The sequence below is a fragment of the Callospermophilus lateralis genome, chromosome 10 (assembly GCF_048772815.1).
Source record: "Callospermophilus lateralis isolate mCalLat2 chromosome 10, mCalLat2.hap1, whole genome shotgun sequence".
In the NCBI taxonomy this organism is placed as follows: domain Eukaryota; kingdom Metazoa; phylum Chordata; class Mammalia; order Rodentia; family Sciuridae; genus Callospermophilus; species Callospermophilus lateralis.
In genome coordinates, this window is record NC_135314.1 from 98,947,587 (window position 1) to 98,973,659 (window position 26,073).

General features: G+C 31.0%; 1 protein-coding gene across 2 annotated transcripts in view; it reads left to right on the forward strand.

Annotated features, from left to right (window-relative positions):
* Bche (butyrylcholinesterase) overlaps positions 1-26,073 on the forward strand; it is a 69,040-nt gene that overhangs the window by 41,151 nt on the left and 1,816 nt on the right. For both annotated transcript variants that reach the window (XM_076868284.2, XM_076868285.2), the window contains one exon: positions 18,417-18,583. In XM_076868284.2, coding sequence (XP_076724399.2) covers positions 18,417-18,583 — 167 coding nt within the window. The remainder of the gene's footprint in view (positions 1-18,416; positions 18,584-26,073) is intronic.

Genomic DNA, 26,073 nt, shown 5'->3' on the forward strand with positions numbered 1-26,073 from the left:
CTTGCTCTTTATTTTTTTATTATTTTTTTTGTACTGTGTTTTTTTCTTTTCACAACACTGAATATTCCAATGCCCATGTTCATTGCTCAGACACCTCTTTTATGTATTTCATTCATAGGAAATATAATGCAGTAACACTGCTTTAACTACCATCTTACTACTGATACCTTCCAAAGTTATATACAAATACAATTTCTCCATGAAGCCCTGGGTCTTACGTACATATTCGCTTACATATTTACTGAATATATCAATTTTTATATATCTGTGATTTAAGTTTAATATTCTCCTTACAGGTTTTCCTATCTCAGATAAAAACAATCCCATACTCAGGGCTGGGGTTGTGGCTTAGCAGTAGAGCACTCGCCTTGTACTTGCAGGACTCTGGGTTCAATCCTCAGCACCACATAAAAATAAATAAGTGAAATGAGGGTATTGTGTCCAACTAAAAAAAATAAATATTAAAAAAAATTTTCACTCTTCCACTTGTTATGCAGAAAGATTCAGGATCAACATTGCTGCTTCTATTTTTATCATTCTCCACAGCCAGTTTATCAATAAATTCTGTCACTTCGACCTTTCAAAAATAACCAAGCCATAATTCTCTTCAAGAAAATATACCTTGCTTATAATCGTTATGTGCATTACATATTTTTAATGATAACCTGGACATTAGGTAACATAAAAATATTAATATTAAATATATTAGATGTGACAATGTTGTAGTTGTAGCTAAGTAGAAGCATATTATCACTGTTCTTGGAAGTGCATGCTGATTGCTTAGTGTTACAATGCTTTGATTTTGTACTGCAGAATAAAACAAATAAATGCAAAGAGTTAAAAGCTTCCTACAGATTCTCACGCATGTAACATTTCCCTCTTCTGCTGCTTTTGGTCCCCTTAGCTTTTATTATTTGTCTGATTGATCTTCTTTGTCATCAAGTCTGTTTTTCTCCAAAATATAAGCTCCAGAAAGATATTTTTTGTTGCTTTTATCCAAACTTTATTCTCAGTACCTAAATATTATGTGGTATATAATCAGCATTCAAAAATAATTGTTGAATAAATGTGTAAATAAAATATTGAAAATATCCTTCTCCTCTTTCCTACCTCTAAATCTCCCCCAGAGCTACATTCTTAAATCTATTTTTCTATATTTGTTCCCAAGTCAGCTCATTTATTGCTATGGCATTAAATATCATATGTACACTTGTGAATTCTGTTTGTAGTTCCATAAATGACTCTTTGATTTGGTTACCAAAAAGCCAAAATCTTTGCAATTTTTAATCCTTTCTCCACCTCACACCAGCAAGTTCAATCAGTGTAGCCTCAAAACACATATGAAAAAAATTTAGATCGCACCATCTTCCTGTGCAAGGGTAAGCTAAGCCACCAAGGAGTCTTTTCTGTTTTGCTGCAATAGCCATTCTTCCTGGTCCCTCTCTTCCTCTCTCTAGTTCATTCTCCTCATTGTCGTTGGAGTAACGTTTTCAAAATATAAACCTTATCTTACCTCTGCCTACATAACATCTATTTTGATATACAATAAAATTCAAATTTTTTATTATTTTCTATAGGACCTATAGGACATATTCTTTGTCAACCTCTGTTGAGATTCTCTCCATGTTTGAGTACATTTCTGCCCACTTGGATTTTTGATACCACTTGTTAAAAATTAATGAGTAAAATGGCTCTAAAGGTGAATAACTTCATGTAGGAACAATTACTTTAAAGTAGCAGACCCTAGTTTCAAAGACTGTGATTTTAAACCATGTATCATGCAGTTCCCACTTTAGGGTTTAATATGGTAACAAGAATAATCAGGAACCTTAGCTAAACTGAAAAAGATAGGTAGTGTGCTTTTGGGGGGACTGTGTGGTGTTGAGGATTAAAACAGCTTCTTCCTTCTACTACTCCTTTGTTCTCATTCTTATTTACCTTCCCATTGAGAATCACTGAGAGAACAAAGAGAATTTATGAGTTTATTTGAAGAGAGAACAGTTCATGAATTGGGCAACAATCAAAACTAGAAGGAGGTCCAGAAAGATCAAAAAGCATTGCAAACACCAAGCTTTTAGAAGCTAAACATGGAAACAAATCAGAGAAAACACTTGATTCTCTATAGCTAGATATCTATCTTATTAAAACATGATATGATGAAGCATTTGTCCTATTTGGGCATAGTCTGATCAGTTGGTTACCTGTGCTTCTCTGAAGCATAACTGTTTGTTTATATATATATATATATATATATATATATATATATATATATATTTCAGGTTTGATGTTTTTTACATGCTAAATAAAGTAGATCATGTTTTGTTCCCTGGCAATACAAAGTACAGACATAACCTCAGGCTAATGTCCCTCTGTTCATTTAATTTAACAATAGTATAAGAAGCTGACACTTACCTAAAAATATATTTTCAACTATACACTTAAAAGAGAAAGTTACAGCATATGGTAACACAATGGTAGTAGTAAAAAAAGATCCAGTATAAAAATAAATAAATATTTTAATTAAAATCTACCTTGCAGAGAACACTTTCATCGCTGTACAAGCCATTTGAATAATGAGTTACTGGTAGATACATGTGTGAAGGAAGGTACTTCCTAAAATATTATTGGGATGATGATGTTTTTAAATTATAAACATTCTTAGCAGATGCAATAATTGCATTTTTATTACTTTTGAACACTAAAAATATTGCAATAATTCATGTTAGAAGCTGAAAATCTAAACATACACTGGAGAAGGATTTTTATTTTTATTTCTCAAATCCACAGGAAAAAAAAAACACTTTTTTTAAAATTGAACTTCCAGAATATTATAATGCAATATTAGAGGGAGACACACTTGATTTTGGAGTTCATGTTTACCACAGAGTTGTCAAGCTAATTAATCCCTCTGTGTGTCTATTTTCCTAATAAAAAGCCATCTGACAAGTTTATTGCAAAAATTTGTCCAGTGGGTAATATATATACTCACTATGGGTACATAACATTATGGATATAGAACGGGGAAATCTGCAAGCAACCCCTGGATTGGCTCTGGTGGTCAAAGGAACGTTTTTACTGTCATCATAGTTGCCATTGTCTCTCCGTCTATCCATTCATCCATTTATTGAGTTTATTATTAAGATCCAAAACAAGTTTTAAACATTTTACATAAAAATTATACATATTCTTTATAATCAGTCTGTACGATCATTAATATCTCTATTTTGTAAATAAAATCACTGATTGGAGAATTAAGTAAATTTCCCAAAGCTGACATAACTAAAAAATGTTCTACCTTTTCATTGGTTTTATAATTGCTTTTAAACTATGGAGTCCAAAATAACAGTTCAGAACTCTTTATATTACTAATAAACTTAAAAACTTAAGGTAAATATTTTCTGATAGGAATATTTATTATTTTCTTTACAAGGCTTCCAACCTCAATGCTGTACATGTATTCCATCCCTTAGATTGAAGATATTTTAAGATTTTCAATTTCAAAAAGTCTTTACATTTACTAATTATATGTATTATGTTTCATTATTTATACCCTGTTAATGTACAGTTTATTTGATTCTTACCTGTTCATATAAAATGTTAATACCTGATCATAACAATATTTCTATAGCTCTAAACATAAAACATGCTTTTGCTTCTTAATTATTTCCTCCTATAAGATTTTACATAATATTCATGAGACAATATCCAAGGTACATTTCCTTTAGATTTGTAATTGTTTTAATTATAAAAATAAGTAAATAATTATCTTTGCAGTTCTTACTATGACTCATCTGCTTTAGACATAAGAAATAAAATTCCCTGAGGGCTTTAGCTGTAATTAGCAAGTCATTCAGAAATCACATTCATCACTGTCAGTAAAAAAGAGTCTGGGAGGAATTGCCTGAGCTGTATTTAGCATCAGTGAATACTGCAAAGTCCAGGCTGTTCATCCTTCTCATGTTTCAGTTTTCAAGTAAAAGCCACATGACTGTAGCCAAGAAGGGAAGGAAGGAAGCTTTGCTTCCAATCCCCTTCCTTAGTTGAGCTCATAACTCAGAAACCAGTTCCAAATTACTATATGATCTTTCAAGTTAGTTACTTGGTTATTCTGCTTACCTTGCTGTCCATATTTATGATATATATTAACTTGTGTATTTATTCTCTATTTCCACTGATTCAATTGGTAAAATCTCTAGTATCAGATACTCTGTTTTGTCCACTATTATATTCATTACTTACAGACAAGTTCCTGGTACAGTGTAGACAATAATATCCAATAAATAACAAAGAGCTTTCTTTAAAAAAAACAACTCAGCATTTTATTTTGGATTATTAAAAAAAAAAGCAACAATTACTGTCAAGTATATGATACAATGCCAGGTAAGAGTAACCTCATTTTCTCACACATCAAAAGAAACAGCAGAATGAAATTAACAAAATTCTACTACATACATACACAGTGAATACCTTTATGTATATCTGTAAACCATCAATTTTAAAAAGTCTAGTAATTATTTTAAGTCTTTAATATAGATCTATTTTTCCAACTACATTTAGTAATGAATTCATTTTCCAGGGATTGAAATTTCCTTGTCTAACAAGTGACACACATCCCATTGTAGAAAGTAAACTGAAGTTAGAGTAGTTTTATGCCACTATTGTAGAGAAAACAAAAGCTAAGTGGGAGATTAGGCTATATTACTTCAAGGAAGCCACTACTTTCTGATTCAAAAGGCATAATATTTTGACCAAAAAGTAAAGTTATTTAAGTAGTAGACATACTATGAAACAGTTAACTGAAATGACTTGAAAATAAAAAATCTTTTAACTTAGTTTTAGATTGATTACCTGGTGATAAGATAGGATTTTTTTTTTTTTTTTTTTGTACTGTGGATTGAACTCAGGGACACTCAACCACTGAGCCACATTTCCAGCCCTATTTTGTATTTTTATTAGAGACAGGGTCTCACTGAGTTTCTTAGCACCTCGCTTTTTGCTGAGGCTGGCTTTGAACTTGCGATCCTCATGCCTCAGCCTCCCCAGCCGCTGGGTTTACAGGCATATGCCAAGGCACGCAGCTAAGATTAGGATACTTTAATCATAAAAAACTGAATGCTAAAATGGGACATCATAAAAGTTTAAATTATGGAAAATGTAGATAATTTTTAGTTGGCTAATTATTTTTCAATTAATTAATATAAGAATTATTGGAAAAACAAATGAGATTTTATATTTTATATTATTAATATTGATTTAATGTCATTTTCATCAAAGGTTTTCACCAGTTAGTAAAGAATCTTAGATTGATCATTAAAAGAAAATAAGGCTATTTCATAAGCAGCACCATTTTAAGGATTAGAAATTCTATTTGCTTAGATGCTCAGCTTTAAACTTCACTATTCATAGGACTTGCCTTCCATTCTGTTCACAGATGTATGGCATTGAAACTTCAAGCATTTTCTATGCTGAAAGTTTCCTCCCCAAAAATAGTGCCATTGCTATCTGTGCACCTTAACATAGCACATTTGATTGTGTCACATTTCTTTTCCTAGAAACAATGTCTTATATGGAGATATACGGACAAAATCAAATATGCATAATGTATTTAAAATTTTAGTTTGTACTATATTCATTATGTTACCAAAAAGTTTTCTTTGCACATTAGATATTGTGCATATTTACACATAAAGTAACACTGGGTTTAACATTTTAATGTTTTCCCTAAATTCCTTCACAATGTACCACTTGTATCAGAAGCATAGGTTTAAGAAAGTTCAGATTGAAAATTTGACTGAAATAGTAATATCTTTTCCAAAAGCATGAAGAAATGTAGAGTAATAATATTCTCATGAGTCCAAGGTGAGATTTGTTCCACTTGGAAGATACAACACTAAATAGAGAACAAGTTTTGAAAAGTGGGTTGAATTTTTATAAAGAATAAAAAAAAAAAGAAATATGATATTTCAACTTGAAAGCTTAAAATGTTTCATTTATCAAATTTTACCCAACATTCTCTGAGATATTATGGGTATGCCTTCTGAATATGTAATAAAGAAATAAGAAGATGAAATAGTCACCTACAGCCATGACTATTATAGTAAACACTTTAATATTTCAGGTTCTGTCATTGAAAATTGAATGCTTTCATATCTTGCTTTTGAAAACTGCATAAAACTACATTTCATTAGAAAACAGCAATATAAAAATTCTAATGTTCATTTGAGGCATATAGGTGAACCATGAAACAGCAGATTTATCTTTTTGTAATTGTGGACTTTGGGATCATGGAATACAACCTTCTGAGTTTGAAGTCTTAGCCATTACAGTTGTGTGAACTGGGACAAGTTTATGTACCTCAATTTCCTTTTCTATGAAATCTGAATAATAATGTTACCTCCTTCAAAGAACAGTTGTGAGGATTGAGTTCTAGTATAAAAAGTGCATGCAGCAATGTCTAAAAGATAGTAAAAAAGAGTTTCAAAATAGGTTTGCTGAAGTATATCATTCTTATTTATTTACATACCTCTGAAATAGGTCTCACATTATGTCAAAATATCTTACCATGCACACTAGTATTTTTTATGAGAAGAAAAAAAACAACTTGGTTGTTTCATTTAGACAGGTAGAATATAATTTATTATTTCATGCAGTATCATTCTGAACACTTTAAAGTTTCATTCAAAAACAATCGGTCAATGGCTTTCACAATGAAACAAGTGCTAAGGTAGGTAAAATCTTTATGAAACTGATTTTTCTTGGAGCATTGACCATCCTAAGCTGTGGGAGTGAACAAAACAGACATTGTGTGTTCCCATGGACCTTTACAATCTAATGGAGATGATTACTGAAATATGAGTACCACCCATGAATCATGATATAATGAAAGTAACTGTGAATTCAAGAATTATTTGATATGCTTAAAATAGACATTAAAAACATAATAATTAAGGCTTTGCCCTAATTATAATTTTCAGGAGCATCTTTAATCCCAAGTCCTTCTAATGTTCAAGTATTTCTTTAAAATCAATCTATTTTAAGATTTGTAAATGCTACTCCAGAACTAAGGACTTTTTCTTGGCATTTTCTCAGCCCATTCCTGAAACTGTGGGCTTGCTGCCATCAACTTTATGGCACAGACTAGAGCAAACAGACATGAATTGAGCAAAACTGATAGAACTTGGAAGGCTCAAAAAAAATAAGTCAATTTGTTTCAAGTTTGGAATTATTTTCTTATCCACATTTAATCATATTTAATGCAAAGCTTATTCCCTTATTAAAATAAATGCTGTAATGCCATTGTATGAAAATACATTTCAAGTTTCTGCAGATCATTGGGCTATAGCTCCTCTGGGATTCATGATTGCTTCCAAAGGGCAGTATTTGTTTTGCTCTCACTAGAACACAAAAATAGGTACAAATATAGTGCATTTTCACATTTAAAAATTAGGCAAGACATCTGATGCAAAGAAAGGAAAGAAGAATTGAAGAAGAAAGAAGGAAGGGAGAGAGGGAGGGAGGGAGGAAGATAACACAGGAGTCAGGAAAGAAAGAAAAAAAGGAGGGAGGAAGGTTTTCTGTTTCTCTTTAAATTGATCTAGTATTCAGCCTAGTTCATTTTCTGGAGAGCTGGAGGAGGATAAACATCGCCTGGTATTTCTCTTTAACTCTCCAACAAATTACACAAACAATGCATAGGAAAGAAGAAAGAATGATCTTCCAGACTATGAAAGCTTTTTTCATCCATCACACCAACAGTATACTACAACCCTTTGCCCTTTCAGCTGATGAACAAGTGAAGATGTGCAATGCAACCTAATTACTGAGAACTGAGCAGCATCAGGAATGAATTTGTTTTCATGATGCTCTCCAGCTACTTTAGTGAGGTATTTAGGACAGTGTGTTAAGTACACCACCCTCTTCAAATATGAATTAAGATTTAAAAGTTTTCATAAGATATAGACACATGCTTTAAAATGAGAACTTGATTTTCAGGTATAAGCTTAGAATTAAATTTATTTATATATTTTAAAATTAAAATTAATTTGTTTTCAAAAGAGTAAAAATGTGTTGAAACATTTTTAGATTAAAAAGAGAAGTATGGTTGTGTCTATTGAAGGCATTTTTTTATTTCATTATTTTCTTAAATCTAATTGAGTTCCACAACACTGATTAACAATCTGTGCAAGCTACTTGGTAAGATTTTCTGGTTAAAAAAAAAAAAGAAGAAGAAAAAAGATTATATTAAGATAAGATGCCTCACACCAGAGATCACTCAAGAACTCTCACCTTATACATAGGGTTCAACATCATAGATATCTTTTTCATCCTTCAGACTCAAAATTTTCATAGCACATATCTAGCTATATTATATCATAATTTGGCTTTTTTTATTGGTAGTGCTAAAACTTCACCCCATGTTATGCATGCTTCTTGTTCCTGTGGCTATTAATTATTCTTAAGTTAGAAGATGATATGCAGCTAAATATATCTCATCTTCCTAGTGTTCATTTAACTGAAATGTAATTTGCTCTTTTTTAATAGAGCTTAAAAAATAGGAATTTTTTTCTGGGAAAGTTTAGCACATTACCCTGTGTTGCCTTTTGATTAAATTATTTTTCTCTTCCTCATTCTTTCCTTTCCCTTCTCTTCTCATTTCTCTCTCACAAAAGGCTATATTCCTGTTGCTCAATAAAGATGAGATATTTAGCAATCCAGTAGTTAGAATGACAAAAATAAATAAATAAAATAAAATTTTGATAAACAACTTGACCATGAACTCAGTTGGCATGGTATATTTGGATCCAAGAAGTCATACTTAGTGAATTCCTGAGTTATTATAAATTACTAAGGTATGCCATAACAATCCTGTCCTTATGGGTACTTAGATTCCTGTCTATCAAAATAAAACAATGCATACTTAAGGAATAATTTACCAAACTAATGAATTTAGGAAATTTTTTTTCAAGAATTATTTCTCTCATTTCTACAGTTTGTAATAGAAATATTAGGAGATGTCAGGAATCAAGTAACCAAAGGGAACTAGATTTTGATCTTGATTTTAAATATAATTCACATTGCAAATAATCCATATATAAAACTTCTCTGTGCACAACTGCATTATTTTATAGTTCATATTGCTTTGGTAATTAATCCAGTTGCCTTTATTACATCCAGAAGGAAAAATCACTCATTAAAAATCTTTCTTGTAAACTGTAAACTATACTGAGCCATGATGGAGGACATGGGCCCTGGTGAGACTGCGTTAAATTTCAATGTTAAATTTCAAGCATCAGAGAAAATCCTGCATATGAAGACTCCTTGTGAGCTGATGTAGTACACTGAAGTCAAATGCATTACTACTTTAGGGCACTTGAAGAATAAACATAATTTTTAAATTGTTCATCGTAGAATAATAATATTTATAAGAGTCTATAATTTCTCAACTTAATGCTTGAGGATAAGGGGGCACTTTCCTCTTCTACTACTCTACTTTTTATTTTATAACTGATACTGAATTTTTGAAAATGCATTGAAGGTTATGAATGCTGTTCACACAGTTCTAATTTCAACAGGCTATTTGAAGATATAATTTCTACCCAGGTTTACAATAGTTACTGAGCAGGCAAAGATAAATAAAATGTGATTATCTCTGAGTATTCAAATACAATTCTTATTTATAAAATTTGGCATTATTACAGTATGTTCCATTAGTGTGATATTAAAATATGAATTCAATTTTTCATAAATGATGTTTGGTCAATTGTTTTAGATATTCCTAATATTGAACTTACCGAATGTATATACACACAAATGCATATTTCTGTGTTTGTGTTTTTGTGTGCTATATAATGAAAGTTTGTGTCTCCATAAACTCATATGTGGAAATGCTAATTTGTAATGAGACAATATTAGGAGTTGGACTCTTTTCCAGATGATTAGATCATGAGAGCAGGACTCTCATGAATGGGATTGATGTACTTTTATCACAAACCTAGAAAATAATCCACTTGAATCTAATATATGTAATATGAGATGTCAAGAGCTTTGTAATATTTTGAACAACCAATAAAAAAAAATCCCCCTTCTAATGGCTAAATTAGCCATAGGAGGACAAAGTAAAAAGAATTTCTTCCAGTCAAGATGAGGGCTCTCATTAGGCAAGGAATCTTTCAGTGACTTTATCTTGAACTTCTCACACTCCAGAATTGTGAGAAATAAATTTCTGTTGTGTAAAATTACCCAGTTTATGGCATCAAGTTATCACAATGGAGCCTCAATGTGTATATATATGTACATATGCAAAGAAAAAAATTAATTATTCCATTTGTCTTTAAATCTTACATCTGTGAGCTTTTAGAAAAGGATAAGTTTCATTATATGAAATTGCATAAAACTAACCATTCAGCCTAGGACATTGTCTCTAGTATTAGGAAAACTTAATGTTTGCACATAGACTATGTGGAAACTACTCGAAACTTCACCACTTTCTTTTTTTACACATGTAAACTCAAAATTATACACACATAAACTCAAAATGGATCAGACTTAAATATAAGACCTGAAACTATAAAACTATGAAAATACAGAGGAAAACATAAGGGAAACACTTTGAGCCAACTGTATAGGCAAGTTTTTTTGTAAGATCCCAATAGCATGGGGAACCAAAAAAGAAAAAATAAATGAGATTACATCAAATCAAGAAACTTTTTCAGGGCAAAGGAAACAATCAACAGAACCAAGATAAAACCTACAGAATAAAACAGGTTTTTTTTTTTTTTCCCAAATTTTTCATCTGACGAAGGACTAATGTCCAAATTACATAAGGAACTAAAAAATTTTATAATAAAAAGCAAATAAAACAATGTAAAATGGGAAGATGATATAGACTCAAAAACGATATCCAATGGCCAAGAAATTTATGAAAAATGCTCATAGATAAATACAAACCAAAACCACAATGAAATAACTTTGCCCCATTAGAATGGCTATTATCAAAAAGGATGGATAGATAGGTAGATAGATAGATATAAATAGGTACAGATACTGTTGAAAATATGAAAAAAAGCAAACTCATGCATTATTGATGAGAAAATAAATTAGTATTACCATTGTGGAAAACAGCCTTTATGGAGGCATATCAAATAATAAAAATAGAACTGCAATATAATCTAGCAATCCCACTACTAGGTATATATTCAAGTAAATATAATTGGTTTGTTGAACAGACATCTGCACTTCTATGTTTATTGTATCCCTATTAACAATAGGTAAGAAACAAAAACAACCTAACTGTCCATGCACTGATGAATTGATAAAGAAAATATGACACACATGAATAAGGTAATTCTATTCAACTGTAAAAAAGAATGAAATCTTTTTATTTGTGGCAACATAGATGGAAATGAAGACCATTCTGTTAAGTAAAATAAGCCAGGCATAGTGCTAAACAATTTTACTCATGTATGGAAAGTGAGAAATTTGATCTTATAGCAGTTAAGAATAGGTTGGTGGTTCACAGAGACCAGGAAATGTGGGTAGCATAGTGGGATGGGGAAAGGTTGATTAACAAGTACTAAATTATAGATAGGAGCTAGAATTCCTGTTGAGCTATTTCATAGTAGGGTGATTATAGGTAATAATGCACTGTACAGCTAAAAAATGATAGAAGGTATTTTTAATGTTTCATCATAAAAAGATAATAAATGTTAAAGAAAATAGATGTTTTTCAACCTGATTTAAAATTACACAACGTTCTCATATATCCGAACATTTCATTACCTAATTAATAATACAATTTTACATTTCAGTCTCAGTTAAAAATAACTTTAAAAAATAAAACATAAAATAGATCTACCACATATGAGCTATTGGTATTGTCCTCCAGACATGTTCTTCTTATAGTCTTACCTCTTACAGTATACTAGCTCCACTCATTCTTCCAGTTTCTCAGGCAAGGATGCTTGGAATCATGAAAATTGACACCTCTCTTTACCACAATATCTACCTACTGGTCTATCATAAGTACTCTATCTATATTTATATTCAAGGCCTCATTACTTCTCTTGATTTACTACCTCCCTGTTCCAAACAATCATCATCTCTTACCTAAATTATTTCAGTAATCTCTTAATGGTCTTTCTGCTTCTAGCCTTGAGCCATCTAAATTTTTTTTTTTTTTTTTTACGAACACTGCAGCCAAATGATCTTATAAATAATGCAAGTCTGATCTTATATTTTATTTGTTCAAACCCTCTAATTCTTTCTCCTCTAAGACTAGACACAAAGAACTATAGGGTATGAAAAAATGTAATAGCTTTCCTTTCACTTATCTCCCAGTATTTCTTTTCTATCCTCCTGAAATACTTTCCCCCAGAATAACTGTACTTCCTACTCCTTCTTCAAGTTCCTATTTAAAAGTTCTTTTGCTATTAAATGTTGCAAATCTTCTCAAACTAAGTTAGTCAAAGCTTAATTATCCATACTGTCAGGAGCATAGTTAGCCATACTGCCAAGCCAACCCAACCCAAGATTTCTGACATCATTCACAAGCTCAGGATCCCTACAGCTTTTCTCACTTCAGACTAGCCTGCTACAAATCTGGAATCACATGGACTCCCTCAGGTTTGATAATCCCCTAAACTACTCACAGAACTCTGAAAAGCTCAATAATTATAATTGTAGTTACATTATAGCTTGAGAATACAAATCAGAATAGGCAAGGAAAGAAACAAATAAAGCATGATCTTGCATAGAAGACTTGAAATGCAAAGTTTCTCTGTTCTTGGAGATGCATTACCCACATGTCACACCATTCCAGGAAGCTGATCAGAGATTTGTGTGTATAATATTTATTGGCATATTATTATACAGTCATGATTGATTGCATTATTGGTCACATTGTTGATCTTGATCTTCACCCCCCTTCCTTCCTTCTACATCATAGTAAGATTCCATGGCTAGAAGTCTCAACTCTCTAATCACATGATTGAACTTTCTGACAAGGTCAGTTCCCGCCCAAAGATTATCAGTGTAACCAGCTCCATCCTCAGTTACCTCATTAACCAAACTATCAGGTACTCACCAGGGGGCTCTTTGTTATCATAACCTATCAGATTGAGGTGAGACTTCAAAGACTTAGAGGTTATATCAAAGAAGCCTGGAAAAAACAAACATTCAAAATATAACAAGCGTGATCTCATAGTAGTTCACTATGGAATGGTGATTAGCAAAAAATGGGGTGAGAAGGGGAAAGCCAGGGATGGAGAAGAGTTGACCAATGTGTAGTAAGTTACTAAAGAAGTAAGAAGTTCTAATGTGATATTTTGCAGTAAGGTGACAATAGATAATAATAATATACTATGTATCTCAAAAAGCTAGAAAAAAAGATTTTTCACCATTGTTAGTCAGTTTTTCACTTCTGTGACAAAATACCTGAGAAAAACAACTTAAAAGTGGAAATATTTATATTGGTTCATGGTTTCAGAGATGTCAGTAGATGGCCACTTGGCTCTGTTTTTTCTGGTCTTGTGGTGAAGCAGAATATCATTTCAGGGAGTGGATGGCAGAACAAAACTGCTCACCTCCTGGCATCCAGGAAGCAGAGAGAGGGGATAGGGTAGTAAGATATAATCCTCAAGAGCATGCTTTAACGTCCCACTTCTTTCAAGTAAGTCTCACATTCTACAGTTCCCTCACCTCCCTGTAGAACAGACAGCTATGAATTCATCATTGGATTAATTCAATATGATATTAGAGCTCTCATGATCCAATCACCTCCCCAAAGTTCCACTATTGGGATTGCTGCATTGGGGGCCAACCCTTCAACACATGAGCCTTTGGGGGAATGTTAGAGATCCATATCATAAAAACCATGAAGCAAGCCAGAATCCTTGGCACACACCTATAATCTCAGCACCTCTGGAGGTTGAGGAAGAAGGATCATGAGTTCAAAACCAGTCTCAGCAAGAGGGAGGTGCTAAGCAACTCAGTGAGGCCCTGTCTGTAAATAAAATACAAAGTAGGGCTGGGGATGTGACTCAGTGGTTGAGTGCCCCTGAGTTCAATCCCCAGTACAAAAACAGAAACAAACAAAAAACATGAAGCAATTATAGATGTTTCAGAAGATGTTTAATTTAAACATTATATAATGTACACATGTATCAAATATCAAATGATGACTCATTAATATGTATAACAAAAATTTAAGTATCAGCTTCAAAAAACTAAAAAAGCCAGTATTTATTTATTTTGTGGTACTTAAGATTGAACCCCAACCCTAAAGTATGTTAGGCAAATGTTTCATCAACATTCGAAATGCATATATTTCAATATGAACTTACATCCCAGACCTTTTTTTTTTTTCCAAGACAAGTTTTTGCTAAGTTACCAGTTGCAAGGCTGTCCTTGAACCTGTGACCTTTGTACCTCATGAGCAGCTGGGATTAAAGTTGTGTACCATTGCAACTGGCTCCAATGTCTATATTATGTACTCCACCACCAACTTCTTCCAACTGAACTTATTTGCCATTTCCTATTAAACCCATTCCCCATTTTTATCATCTCTAGATCCTATTACTATCTTACTTTATATATATATTTGTATATATATATATATATATATATATATATATATATATACATATATTCTTGCTTGTTTTCTATCTTTCTCATAGAATCAAAACTGAAATATGTAGTCATTTTATTTTATCTGTTAAATCTCCTGCTATTCAAATTATTTTATGCCATATAAACTCCGTAAATATTGGTTGAATTAATTAATGAATTTATTTTCTAAATTCCAATTCTCTTACAGCCATTCTATTTCTTAAGGTATATTTTTATTTAAACATGTTGTAATATGTCATGTGAATACAAGAATATTTGCATTTTCAAGTTATTATTTAATGTAAACTGTCTCCAGTCAACCCTCTTATGAAAGAAAAATATTTCAAGTGTTTTTTTTCAATTTAAAATTACATAACCTGGATTCATTGTACTAGATTTTAAATCATATTGAAATATATGCATTTCAAAATTACTGTGTGTAATTAAAATTAAGTATGTTAAGCAAGTTATAAATGATAAACCTTTAAATTCTTAATCAAGAAAAATCTTAATTCCTATGTTAGAATTGGGTAGAAAGATTCAGATAACTATCATCCCAAGAAAATTTATACATAAAAGTAAGATCATACATCTCCACAGGGTCATCCTATATCAATTCATTTTTTTTTTCAATTCATTTCTATGTCTTTTTTAATATGTGCTCAAATATCAAAGACATGCATGTAAATTTCTATAGCACAGATATTGGATGATAATAGTCTGATTATTTTACAGTCTTAGGTTGTGTCTTCCAAACTTTTTAACCTACATAAGAGACAAATTATAATAGAGCATCTTTAGATCATTTGGTGTAACAAAAAAGTAGAAAAAGAACTTGAGAGTAAAAATATAGTATGATCTTCAGTATTTCTTCAAAATTTTCAGGTATAATCACTTTGACATCTTATTTTGAGGCAAAAGCAGAAAATACATTTGAGAAATAGCCAACTCAAGATGTTTTAAAATTATCATATAGTTTTGAAATCAAAATTATATATTGTTTCAGAATTGTTTTACCTGGGAAAAATGCTTCATTTTACAACATTTTAATTGATGCAGACAGGAAGAGAGATGTATCTCTTGTTCAGTTTTCAATTCTTAGGAGATTTCTTCAAATTATAGACTAAAATACTCTATTGATTCAATAGCTACTTCAATCATTTTTTTGAAAACTATATCTGCATCCATAGGAAAAGGGATTTTATTATCTTTGACTTACAATTTGGAATGTCATGAGTTATATCATAGGACAAAGTTTGTTAAATGAACACTGGCAGTGCCATTAGTGCTTTGCTCTTGAACTCAAGTACAAGTCAGCTCCGTTTAAGTCACATTTGTAGAAGCCAGAAATGAATGTGCAGTTAAAACGGTGCCATAAGTTAATTAGAGTGGAATTAGAAGGAAAGTGGGCAATTTAGGAACATTAGAATTGCTGTACCGAATCAGACCAATGGTTCTCCTGGTTTAATATCCTGCCTCAAGCAGCTGTACTTGTTAGTTTCTACAGCTTTAAAAGAAAAGAAAAAGACTGCATAATTCTCCTAGACAAGTGTGCCATCTGTGATCTGGAGAAATTTTCTTCTTGACCTCTCTCAAATAACACCCTAAAGCAGGAGGTTTCAATCCTACTATGATTTTGGTTTAGCTTGAATAGCTATGGTTATTAATAATCCTTATTAAATCATCCAATTGCTACATAAAATCAACTAGTCCATCAGGAAGCTATTTATCTCTAAAGCTCCTGAATTCACGGTTGAGTATGCCTGCTTCTATGATAAAATATGAGTTTATGGTGCTTATTCAATACAAGTTCTTGATGGCAAAACCTGCCACTTGAGAACTATGCTGGATGAATGCTTTTCTTTCCATAACTCTGCTGAGTTCAGAGGCTTTTGCTTAACACCTTTCGCCAAGTCCCCCAAAATCATATATCTACTAACACTTCCAAATTTCTATTAATGATCTACAGATCTATTTGAATGATGAAGAATTTGAGGTACTAAACAGAAAATTTCAAATGGAGTTTGCATGTATTTTTGCTTAAGGTAAAAATAAACCTAAGAGAAAGGATTGCATTCATTGATTATCTTTATTAATGTAGTGTTCTGTGTCTGGTAGAAGGAACTATACTTACTTCATAGACTTTTTAAAAATTACTATGAAGACCACCTTCAGATTAATATTTATAAAATAGTGCATTCATGACAACCTTTTCATCAAAAATACCTCAAGAGTAGTAAATCCATACAAGCTAAAGTCTAAACTATTTACCTAGGCTACCAGATATTAATTTGATAACAAAAGTATCCTAAATTTTTAGTTCTAAGGGTAACTTCTTCTACCTTAGAATTTGAAATAATATTTTTATCATTATTTGAACCAAGAAGCAAATTTTTTACTCATGTCTCTCTTTATTCTTTTTCTTTTCCCTAGTCTTCCCCACTTGCCTTTCTGATTCAGTTTCTTATTTTCTCTTCTTACTTCAACCAGAATCCCTTTCTTCCAGGTAGTTTCCTTTCAAGTATGTAGTGAATGCTCCTTCTTCTGACAAATAGTGTCCTTTGTTTAGACATGGTTCAGGATACTTCGTACTGTTGGTTCTTTGCATCTATTAATGTCTTTGCTTATGAATTCCCTGAGGAAAACTATATGTCCCATATTTATTTGTATCTTTATAACCTAGATTAGTATCTAACTAATAATAAAAACATAAAGATGCATTAATGAGAAACCTATACATTAGCCATCAACCACTTAGAGCCATTTTTATGACATCTTGGTAATCATGTTTGTGGAGTGCTAGAAAGGTATAAATGAACCTAAAAATAAAAATGGAGTCAACTTTTTATTGAAATCACAATTAAAGATTTGGAAATATAAACAAAAATATATTGTGAAGTTTTTAAATAAATGTATACCAATGAGATTGGTAAATAAAGAAATTCCAAATAGAATTAGAAGCTGGAATAAAGGCAAAGAAGTAAAATAGAGCTGAGAGTTACAGAGAATTGTCCCTAGTTCCTATTGGCTACTTTATGAAAAAAAATGTGAAAATAAGTTCAGCAGGGCTGGGGATGTGGCTCAAGTGGTGGCGTGCTCACCTGGCATGCGTGTGGCCCGGGTTCGATCCTCAGTAGCAAATACAAACAAAGATGTTGTATCTGCCCATAACTAAAAAATAAATATTAAAAAAATTCTCTCTTTCTCTCTCTCTCTCTCTCTCTCTCTCTCTCTCTCTCTCTCTCTCTCTTTAAAAAAAAAATAAGTTCAGCAATGTGGCTTACACCATATTTTTAGCCTTACTCTGAACCCAAGAGGGAATAATTGAAGATTTTTTTAATCAATTAGATCTATGAGAACATAAGAAGATCTAAAAGTAAGATGAAGCAGTTTCGTAGATTAATGAGGTCACTACATAATGAGGAGATGTGTCTCAAACATTGAGTAGATGGTATTCATATTCATGGTGAAAAGTTTGGGTCTGGGAAGAGAATGGAACAAAAATTACATGTTCTTTTGAGCATGTTTAGGTATAAATCAATAAATACTTTATTGAATTTGAAAATATTTTCCCTTACATATTACATATAAATGCATGCAATAGACTCATCTTTACATTTTAATTTATGTAATTTTTACTAATACACTGCTTCAAGATACTAAAAATGATCAACCCGGTTCACTTATGTTTGAGATCACCAAAATATATCACCATTTTTGACTGATTCAAAGTGCTTGTTGACTGTTTTACAGAAGAATATTCTTATTTTATTTAAAAATTATCTTAAAAGAAATAAAATGTCTATATTTAGGCATCCAAATGGGACCCAGAACAATAGCACAAGATGGCCAGTCTTCAAAAGCACTGAACAAAAGTACCTAAGCTTGAACACAGGATCTCCAAGTGTGCACACTAAACTACGTGCTCAACAATGCCGATTCTGGACACTGTTTTTTCCCAAAGTCTTGGAAATGACAGGTATTTGTGTGTTTGTTATCGTTTGGTTAAATAATAGATTGCAACTAAGTGAGAAGAGGTCTACTATTTGAGGCATTATTCATATAATAATGCTAATATTCAATATTATGACTTTACAGCTACTTGATTCCAATGAGTTCATAATTTTAATAACATTTTTTTCCAGCAACTTCAGACATATGTTTTGAGCACTAACTATATGAGTAGTACTTTAGTAGTATTTTAGTTGTTAAATAAATAAATCAAAAATAACTTTCCTCCTGGAGAAGTATAAAATTTTAATTGGGCCCTACTTACTCAGCCATCATCATGGAATGAATTAATGAATATATGAATAAATACATAAAATAAACAACATATAGAATTAAAAAGTATGTACTAAAAATAGGTAAAATTGATTTGTTAAATAGAATCCTTGGAATGAAAGAGCTCCAAAATTTACATATTTAAAAACATAATCAAAATGTTTTAAAGAATCTAAGATTGAAAGTATTTAAGAACATACACACATGTGTAAATTACATAATATTATAAACAAATGTGGTTAACTAATCTTCAGGGTGTAATTGCTTAAAACTATATAAGGAAATACTATAAAAATCAGTTCTGATTATCATTAATTCAATATTCATTACTGAGAAAATATTTTAATTAGCTTGAGTGATCAGACATATATCATCCTACTTTGATGTCTCTGAGAAGAATGAAATTCATATTCAATTCATTGCCAAGCTTTAAAATACCCAGTCATTAATAATTCATGTTGTTCCTCAAATCTATTTTTAAATTTTACTTTTCAAATAAAGGTAATTGACTTTCAATCAGCTGACCTATTGCTGCTGAGTTCCACCATTCTGATTGTCATGGTTGTCTGTAATTTTCAGACTATACAAATAGGATGTTGCAACATAGTGTGTTTTTATTTTCTTGTTTAGAGATTTTAGGGGTTAGTTTCAGACAAATATGAACATCTTAGAGATGCACTGGATTGTTTAATATGCCTTTTGATTATCAGACATTACTCATCAACATTATGATTGTGTACTCCATCTGTTTAGGGTATGTTTCTTACATACCAGTGCTCTGTGTATTGCCAAATGTTGTGTGACATAATATATACCCAGAGATGGGTCTCTGCCTCCCTTGGCAAAGCAACAGTGCAGTCCTTGTGTCCTCCACATGTGAATAACAATGAGGTAACCCATTTAATCTGCCAAGAGACCCAAATAGATACTATTTAACATATCACAGACTACATATTCATCTTTATTTAAAATATTTTGAATGAGTGCATCCTAATTTGAAGGAAAATAAGTGAGGGGAGAGGGCAATGGTGATTTTAAATGACTCATTTATTATATGAAAAACTGATTCCTTTTCGTCACAAGTTGTCTATGGTAATTTATTTGTTGATAAAATAAAACTCAAATACTAGAAAACATTGAAAACAGGCTTCAAAAATCTCTTTGTCAATATACTAATCTGCTACAAAGCAGGTTGAATAAACACATTCCAATATTTTGGACCAGCTGCTGCTGCTTGCAATAATGCTGGACAATGTCAGAGCTTGAGCCCCACTGAGCTCTATAGAAATACCTGACTTGCTCTGGGCTAGTACCACACTAAGGTTAGATCCAAGGTGGCTTAAAAAGATAATTTTGTATTTAATCACCATTTTTCTTCTAAAAAATTCCTCCCCCAAAACACTTTTCATATTAAATATATGAATTTGTAAGTTGTAAACTAAATATATGCCATGATTGTAGTAACATCAACAATAGATTCATTAATTAAAAATCATTACATTTAAACAAACAAAACCAATTTGAAGTTACATGCTTTATGTTTCATAAATAAACAATGTATGGGGATTAAAAAGTTTAAGAACACATGTTCTTGCCATCTCTTATTTTTTCCAGCCACAAAACTTTAAATATTTTCATATTTAATTTTTTGAAAATTAGTGTCGATAAGATAGCTGAAGGACTTAGATATTTTTTTAAGGTAGCCCTACAAATAAAGGAAAATTTCAGAAGATAACTACTGACTGGTTTTCTTAAAAGCAAAAATGTTTACTTCATGTAATACCAGAAGCTCACTAAACTTTATAAGTACTACTTCAGTGATAGTTTACATTTGAGCAATAAACGTTCTCAAATAGACTGACTCTTAGAACTTGTTTAAACACATGAATTCTAGCACTTCACTTCCAGGCTATACTTTAGTCCATGCCTTGGAGCTATTGCATGCACCTGTAAAAAATAAAGTTACAGTATTTGTTTCCAATTTTATCAAATTCTGCTTTTCACTATATCTCATGCTTATCTGAATAAAGAAAGGTAAGTAGAGAAATTACCCATTATTTGTCCTCAATGATATTGTCTTTTCCATTAAAAATGAGAGTAAATTTATTTAAAGTAAGAAGTTATTTGACCTTTATATCATCCCAATAAAGAAAAATATTAGATACAATGGTTTTTCCATTGGCCTTTGAATAAATCATGGGATACTGTTGCTTGCTAAAATTAAAGAACACCAAATAAAAAATCGAAAAGGTTCAGATATCTTTTGGATTGGTTACTTTGTAGTTATTTACTTCTATTTGCAAATCAATAAGTAAGACTGACAACCAAAAATGAGAGCAGACAGGTGATTTGGAGATAAAAAATCAAACTGATTTTATTGTATTAATATGTCTGAATTCTCCACTCATCATTAACAGTAAATCAAAACAAAGACAAAGGTGTTGAGTAACTTATAATGAAATCAACTTAATTGTACAAGAAGTCTTCACAATGCCCAACCTGAATTTAAAGTAGTTCATTCTATCATCTCATCCCACATTTAAACTAAAATAGGAAATCTAATACATTTGTGAGCTACTACATAAAAATATGAATTCCCTGATAATTTTTATAACTAGTCCATGATAGGGAAATAAATATAAGATGGGGGATGAAATAAATTTTAATGAACTCTCGAATACATTAATTACGGTGTTTTAATTATCATACTTGGCACAATTCAATGTCAATTTCGTGTCTTCTAACTTATCTCCAGTAAAAATTTAGATCAATTGATCAAACTGTATTTTAATTCTCTCCTTCTGTGATCTGAATGTCTGTGTCCTTCTAAAAATCATATGCTGAAATCTTACCCCACCATGTGGTGGTATTACAAGGTTCAACCTTTGGTAGGTGATGAGGTTATGAGAGTACAGATTTCATCATGGGATTAATGCCCTTATAAGAAAGGTCTGAGAGAACTTCTCTGTTGCTACACAGGGGGGACTCCCACATGATAAGACAGCCATCTATAAAAGAGGAAACAGGACTACACCAGACTTCAAATCTGTGGGTGCCTTAATCATGTTTTTAGAACTGTGAAAAGTACCTTTCTGTTGTGCACAGGCCACCCAATGTGTGTCATTTCATAACAGAAGAACAAATGAGCTAAAACATCTTCTAATTTCTCTGATTTAAATAAATTGACTAAGTTCTGCTGACAAGTTGCTCAATCACTTTTATTAACAAAACAATACAAAACAAAAAAAACCCTTATCATTATTATTATTCTCCTAAAGAAAAAAATAACATTTTTCTCAAATAATATAAAATATGGGCAAAACAAAGGTTACAAAAATGTGAATTAAACAAATTATGTTCATATGTATATGAAATTACTTTTTCTTATTTCTTATTATTCTCCCATTGCTATTCCTTTCTCTTTATCTTGTATCTTGTCAAACAAACAAAAAAAATTGATCCTCTTATACTCCCCAAAACCCACACACATAGAGCAGGTTGTCTCTGTTTTATATTTTAGAAAATATTTTGTGCCTTTTAAAATAATTTTAGTTAAATTGCTCATCTAACTGAAATTGTAAAAAATGAAACAATCTCATTTAATACTAGGCATAATAAGAAATTTAAAAATAATAACAAATTAATAGAACGTATTTATTAAGACATATACATGAATATATAAAAAACTTTAAAATACATTTATATTTATGTATATGAACTCATTACACTTGTGGTGTATTATTATGCCTTAGATATTCATATTAAAATTGCTATCATAAATATAAAGGATTACTCTTTTTCTAAGGAATCTTCAGATAAAATCATAAATTTATGCACTTATTATCATAAATATTCAGATTCTCTGTGTTTATTTTTCACTTTATCATTCAACAGTTATATTTCAGGAAACAAAAACTGCATTTTCTGTTATTTTTTATAGTACATAAAAACAATCCATAATCTCGAAGAATTTAGTTTTATTAATGCAAGCCTAATCATTGACTCTTTTTTTTTTTTTTTTTTTGGTACTAGGGATTGAACTCAGGAGCACTTGACCACTGAGGCATATCCCCAGCCCTATTTTTTATTTTTATTTACAGACAGGGTCTCAACTGAGTTGCTTAGTGCCTCAGAATCACTGAGGCTGGCTTTGAACTTGGGATCCTCCTGTTTCAGCCTAGTGAGCTGCTGGGAATACAGGCATGTGCCACCGCGCCCAGCCTATTGACTCTTCTCTGGATTTTTGAAGAGGAGCTTTGCCTTCAGAGTATAAAATGTACTTCTATGTATATTAGGAGATCAATGTGTTGTCAAATTACACATTGGTATGAGTAATGCTTATATAGTCCCTTCCTCAAAATATTACTAAATTAGCATTTTTGTTCAAGATAGATGTTTTTTTTGGGGGGGGTGGTAGGTACATGGTGACTGGTGAGTGGACAATATTACTTTTGAAATTGACATTAAAAAAATAGAAAATAATTTCTAAACAATTAAACAGGTGTATGGAGTTTGATTGGACTATCTTTCCTAGGTAGTTAACTCTTCACTAATTACTGAGCATTTTCTAGAGCATGTTATGACATGTATAGCAATATCTGGTAGAAATATGATTTCTCTTTTTTTCTATTTTTTCATCAGTTAATTTGATAATTTTTTACAGAGCTTATCATCTTCTGCTGTGTCCTAGGAATTGCACTATCAGCTAGAGCTACACAAATAAAAATGATAGAGTTTGCTCACTCACAGTGAAGTGGTGGAGTCAGGGTGCATGATCATGGAAAGCTTTTAAGAGAAGATACCTGCACTGAATCTTAATCCCAAGGATAAGTGGAGAAGCCAGATAAGCAGGGACCAGAGATGAAGTGTCTCGTGTGTCATGCAAAGGAATTTAAATTCTATCTTAAGCAAAGCCATTTAGTAATTTTAAATGGAATTCTGACATGTTCTGGTTATTAATTCCTGAAAGTATTAGATTTCATGGCATGCAAGTTTTTCTACCTAGTCTACTTAAAGTTTCTGGAAGTATTATATGGCATCAAAATAATAATTTCACTTCTGAGGCAATACTGTATATCCAAATAGCTGCTTTCGTTGCTTGATTGTATCAAGAATATATTAGCTTCTCTTATATTCATTTATACTTTATATTTTATTTATATTTGTTTTATTCCTTAAAACTTACCATGAAAGTGCTTTTTCCTGTTTTAGCATGACAAATTAAATTTACCTCTAAATGGAAATTTGTATTCAAGGAACAATGGAGATGAATTAAATTCTACAATTTAATTCTACAATTTATTTTTCTTAACATGTATTAAATATTTCAATAGTGCTTTTAGTTCCTATGTTTCACTGTGATACTCCTTTGTTTAAAAATCATTGGAATTTTTACTTTCATTAGTAGTGAAGATTTTTAATCTTATTTCTTAATAGTCATTTACTTATTTAAGATTTTGACCTTGATTAATTTCTTGTGTTATTCATATTGCAACCCTTATTTTTTCTTTTATTTATATTTCTGCCATATATTTGTCCTTGCTGTTTTACTTTTTACTTTTCTATATTACTTTATTTTGCATATGTCATTTAAATGACATAAGTTGAAGATAATGAGTAAATAGTATTGCTCTATTTTTTATATTACAAATGAGAAGATATTTGTTCATACTTACATTATATCAAAATTGTATGGAATGAATAAAGAGGACATCACACTCTGCATAAAAACTGGGGAAGGCCTATCAACTGATCTGTACTTCTTCATAAAAGTTAATTAAGTTTATATATTTTAGTGATAATTCCATTGTTTCTAGTGCCCAAAACATAAAGTATTACCACTAGAGAGACAAAATAATAATAATAATAATAATAATAATAATAATAATGATAATAAAACTCTTCAAGTTATAATTCTTTCTTTCTAAAGAAGTTGAAAGAGGATTCCAAGAATTAACTTATTTGAAGACAATTTCACTTCAATATTAAATGATATGAGTAATGCTTATATAGCTCCCTCCTCAAAATATAACTAAATTAGCATTTTTGTTAAGACAACATAGGTATTTTTTGGGGGGGAGGGTTCATGGTGACTGGTGAATGGACAATATTACTTTTGAAATTGACATTAAAAAATAGAAAATAATTTCTAAACAATTAAAGTAGGGATGTTAATCAATATTAACATGGTGTTAATCAATATTTTACTTTTAATTTGATTGCTAAACATTCACTTGTTTTCTATGTTCTATATTTCCTTTCATTTCTTGGTCATTCTAAATTTTATTAACTTTTTTTCTTTCTAACAAAGAATATTTGTACAGATACAACATATTACTATAATTAGCACACTTACGGACTTTCAGATATGACTGGTTATGATGAGAAATATTATAAAACAAGGTTAATTTTCTATGATTACTATATTCAGACAAAATTTATTTTCATGGCTTTCAGTTATACTTCTAGTTTAAACCCTGTATTTTGATCAATATAGGAAACCCATTTTTTTTAAGCAGTGTCACTCTGTTCTAAGATATACTTTTATTAAAATTAACTTGAGATCAAACACGATTTGCTGTAATGGTCTTTCCTTTCTCAAATTTTAAATAAATGAATAATTTTGAAAAAGTGTAATCCTTAACTGTGACATTTCTCCATACTCAAGTTTTGCCACTGGTTATCACTGATGTTGAAAATAATGGAGACATTGTCCTATGACTAGATTTTTATGTTCTTAGGAATAAGCAAGCTAGTATAAATTGAGAAGAAATAAGATAAAGAACAAGAGGAAGAGAAGATGGGAAAGGAGAAAAAACTTCTAATTTTGGTTTGGGATATAGTCCTCAAAATCTTCATTTTCTTATTATTATGGTATCTTAACTTCTTTTGGATTTTGCTGGAAAATAATTAAATGTTTCATATTTTATTGTTTCAGTCAACACTATTTTTAAAGTCAAAACAAAAATTCCTCAGGTTTACACAGCATTTGTGCACAAAAAGTTTTTCAAAACACTAAAATGTATCGATATTTGATTATGAAACATAATTATTATGAAACAACTTTACATTTAAATTTACATGAATCACTAGATTTGGGACCATTCCACAAATAAGAAAAGGAAGTCAGATCCAGTATCTTTCCTGTAATTATTAAAATTCATGTCCTAAATGCTAAATTACCAA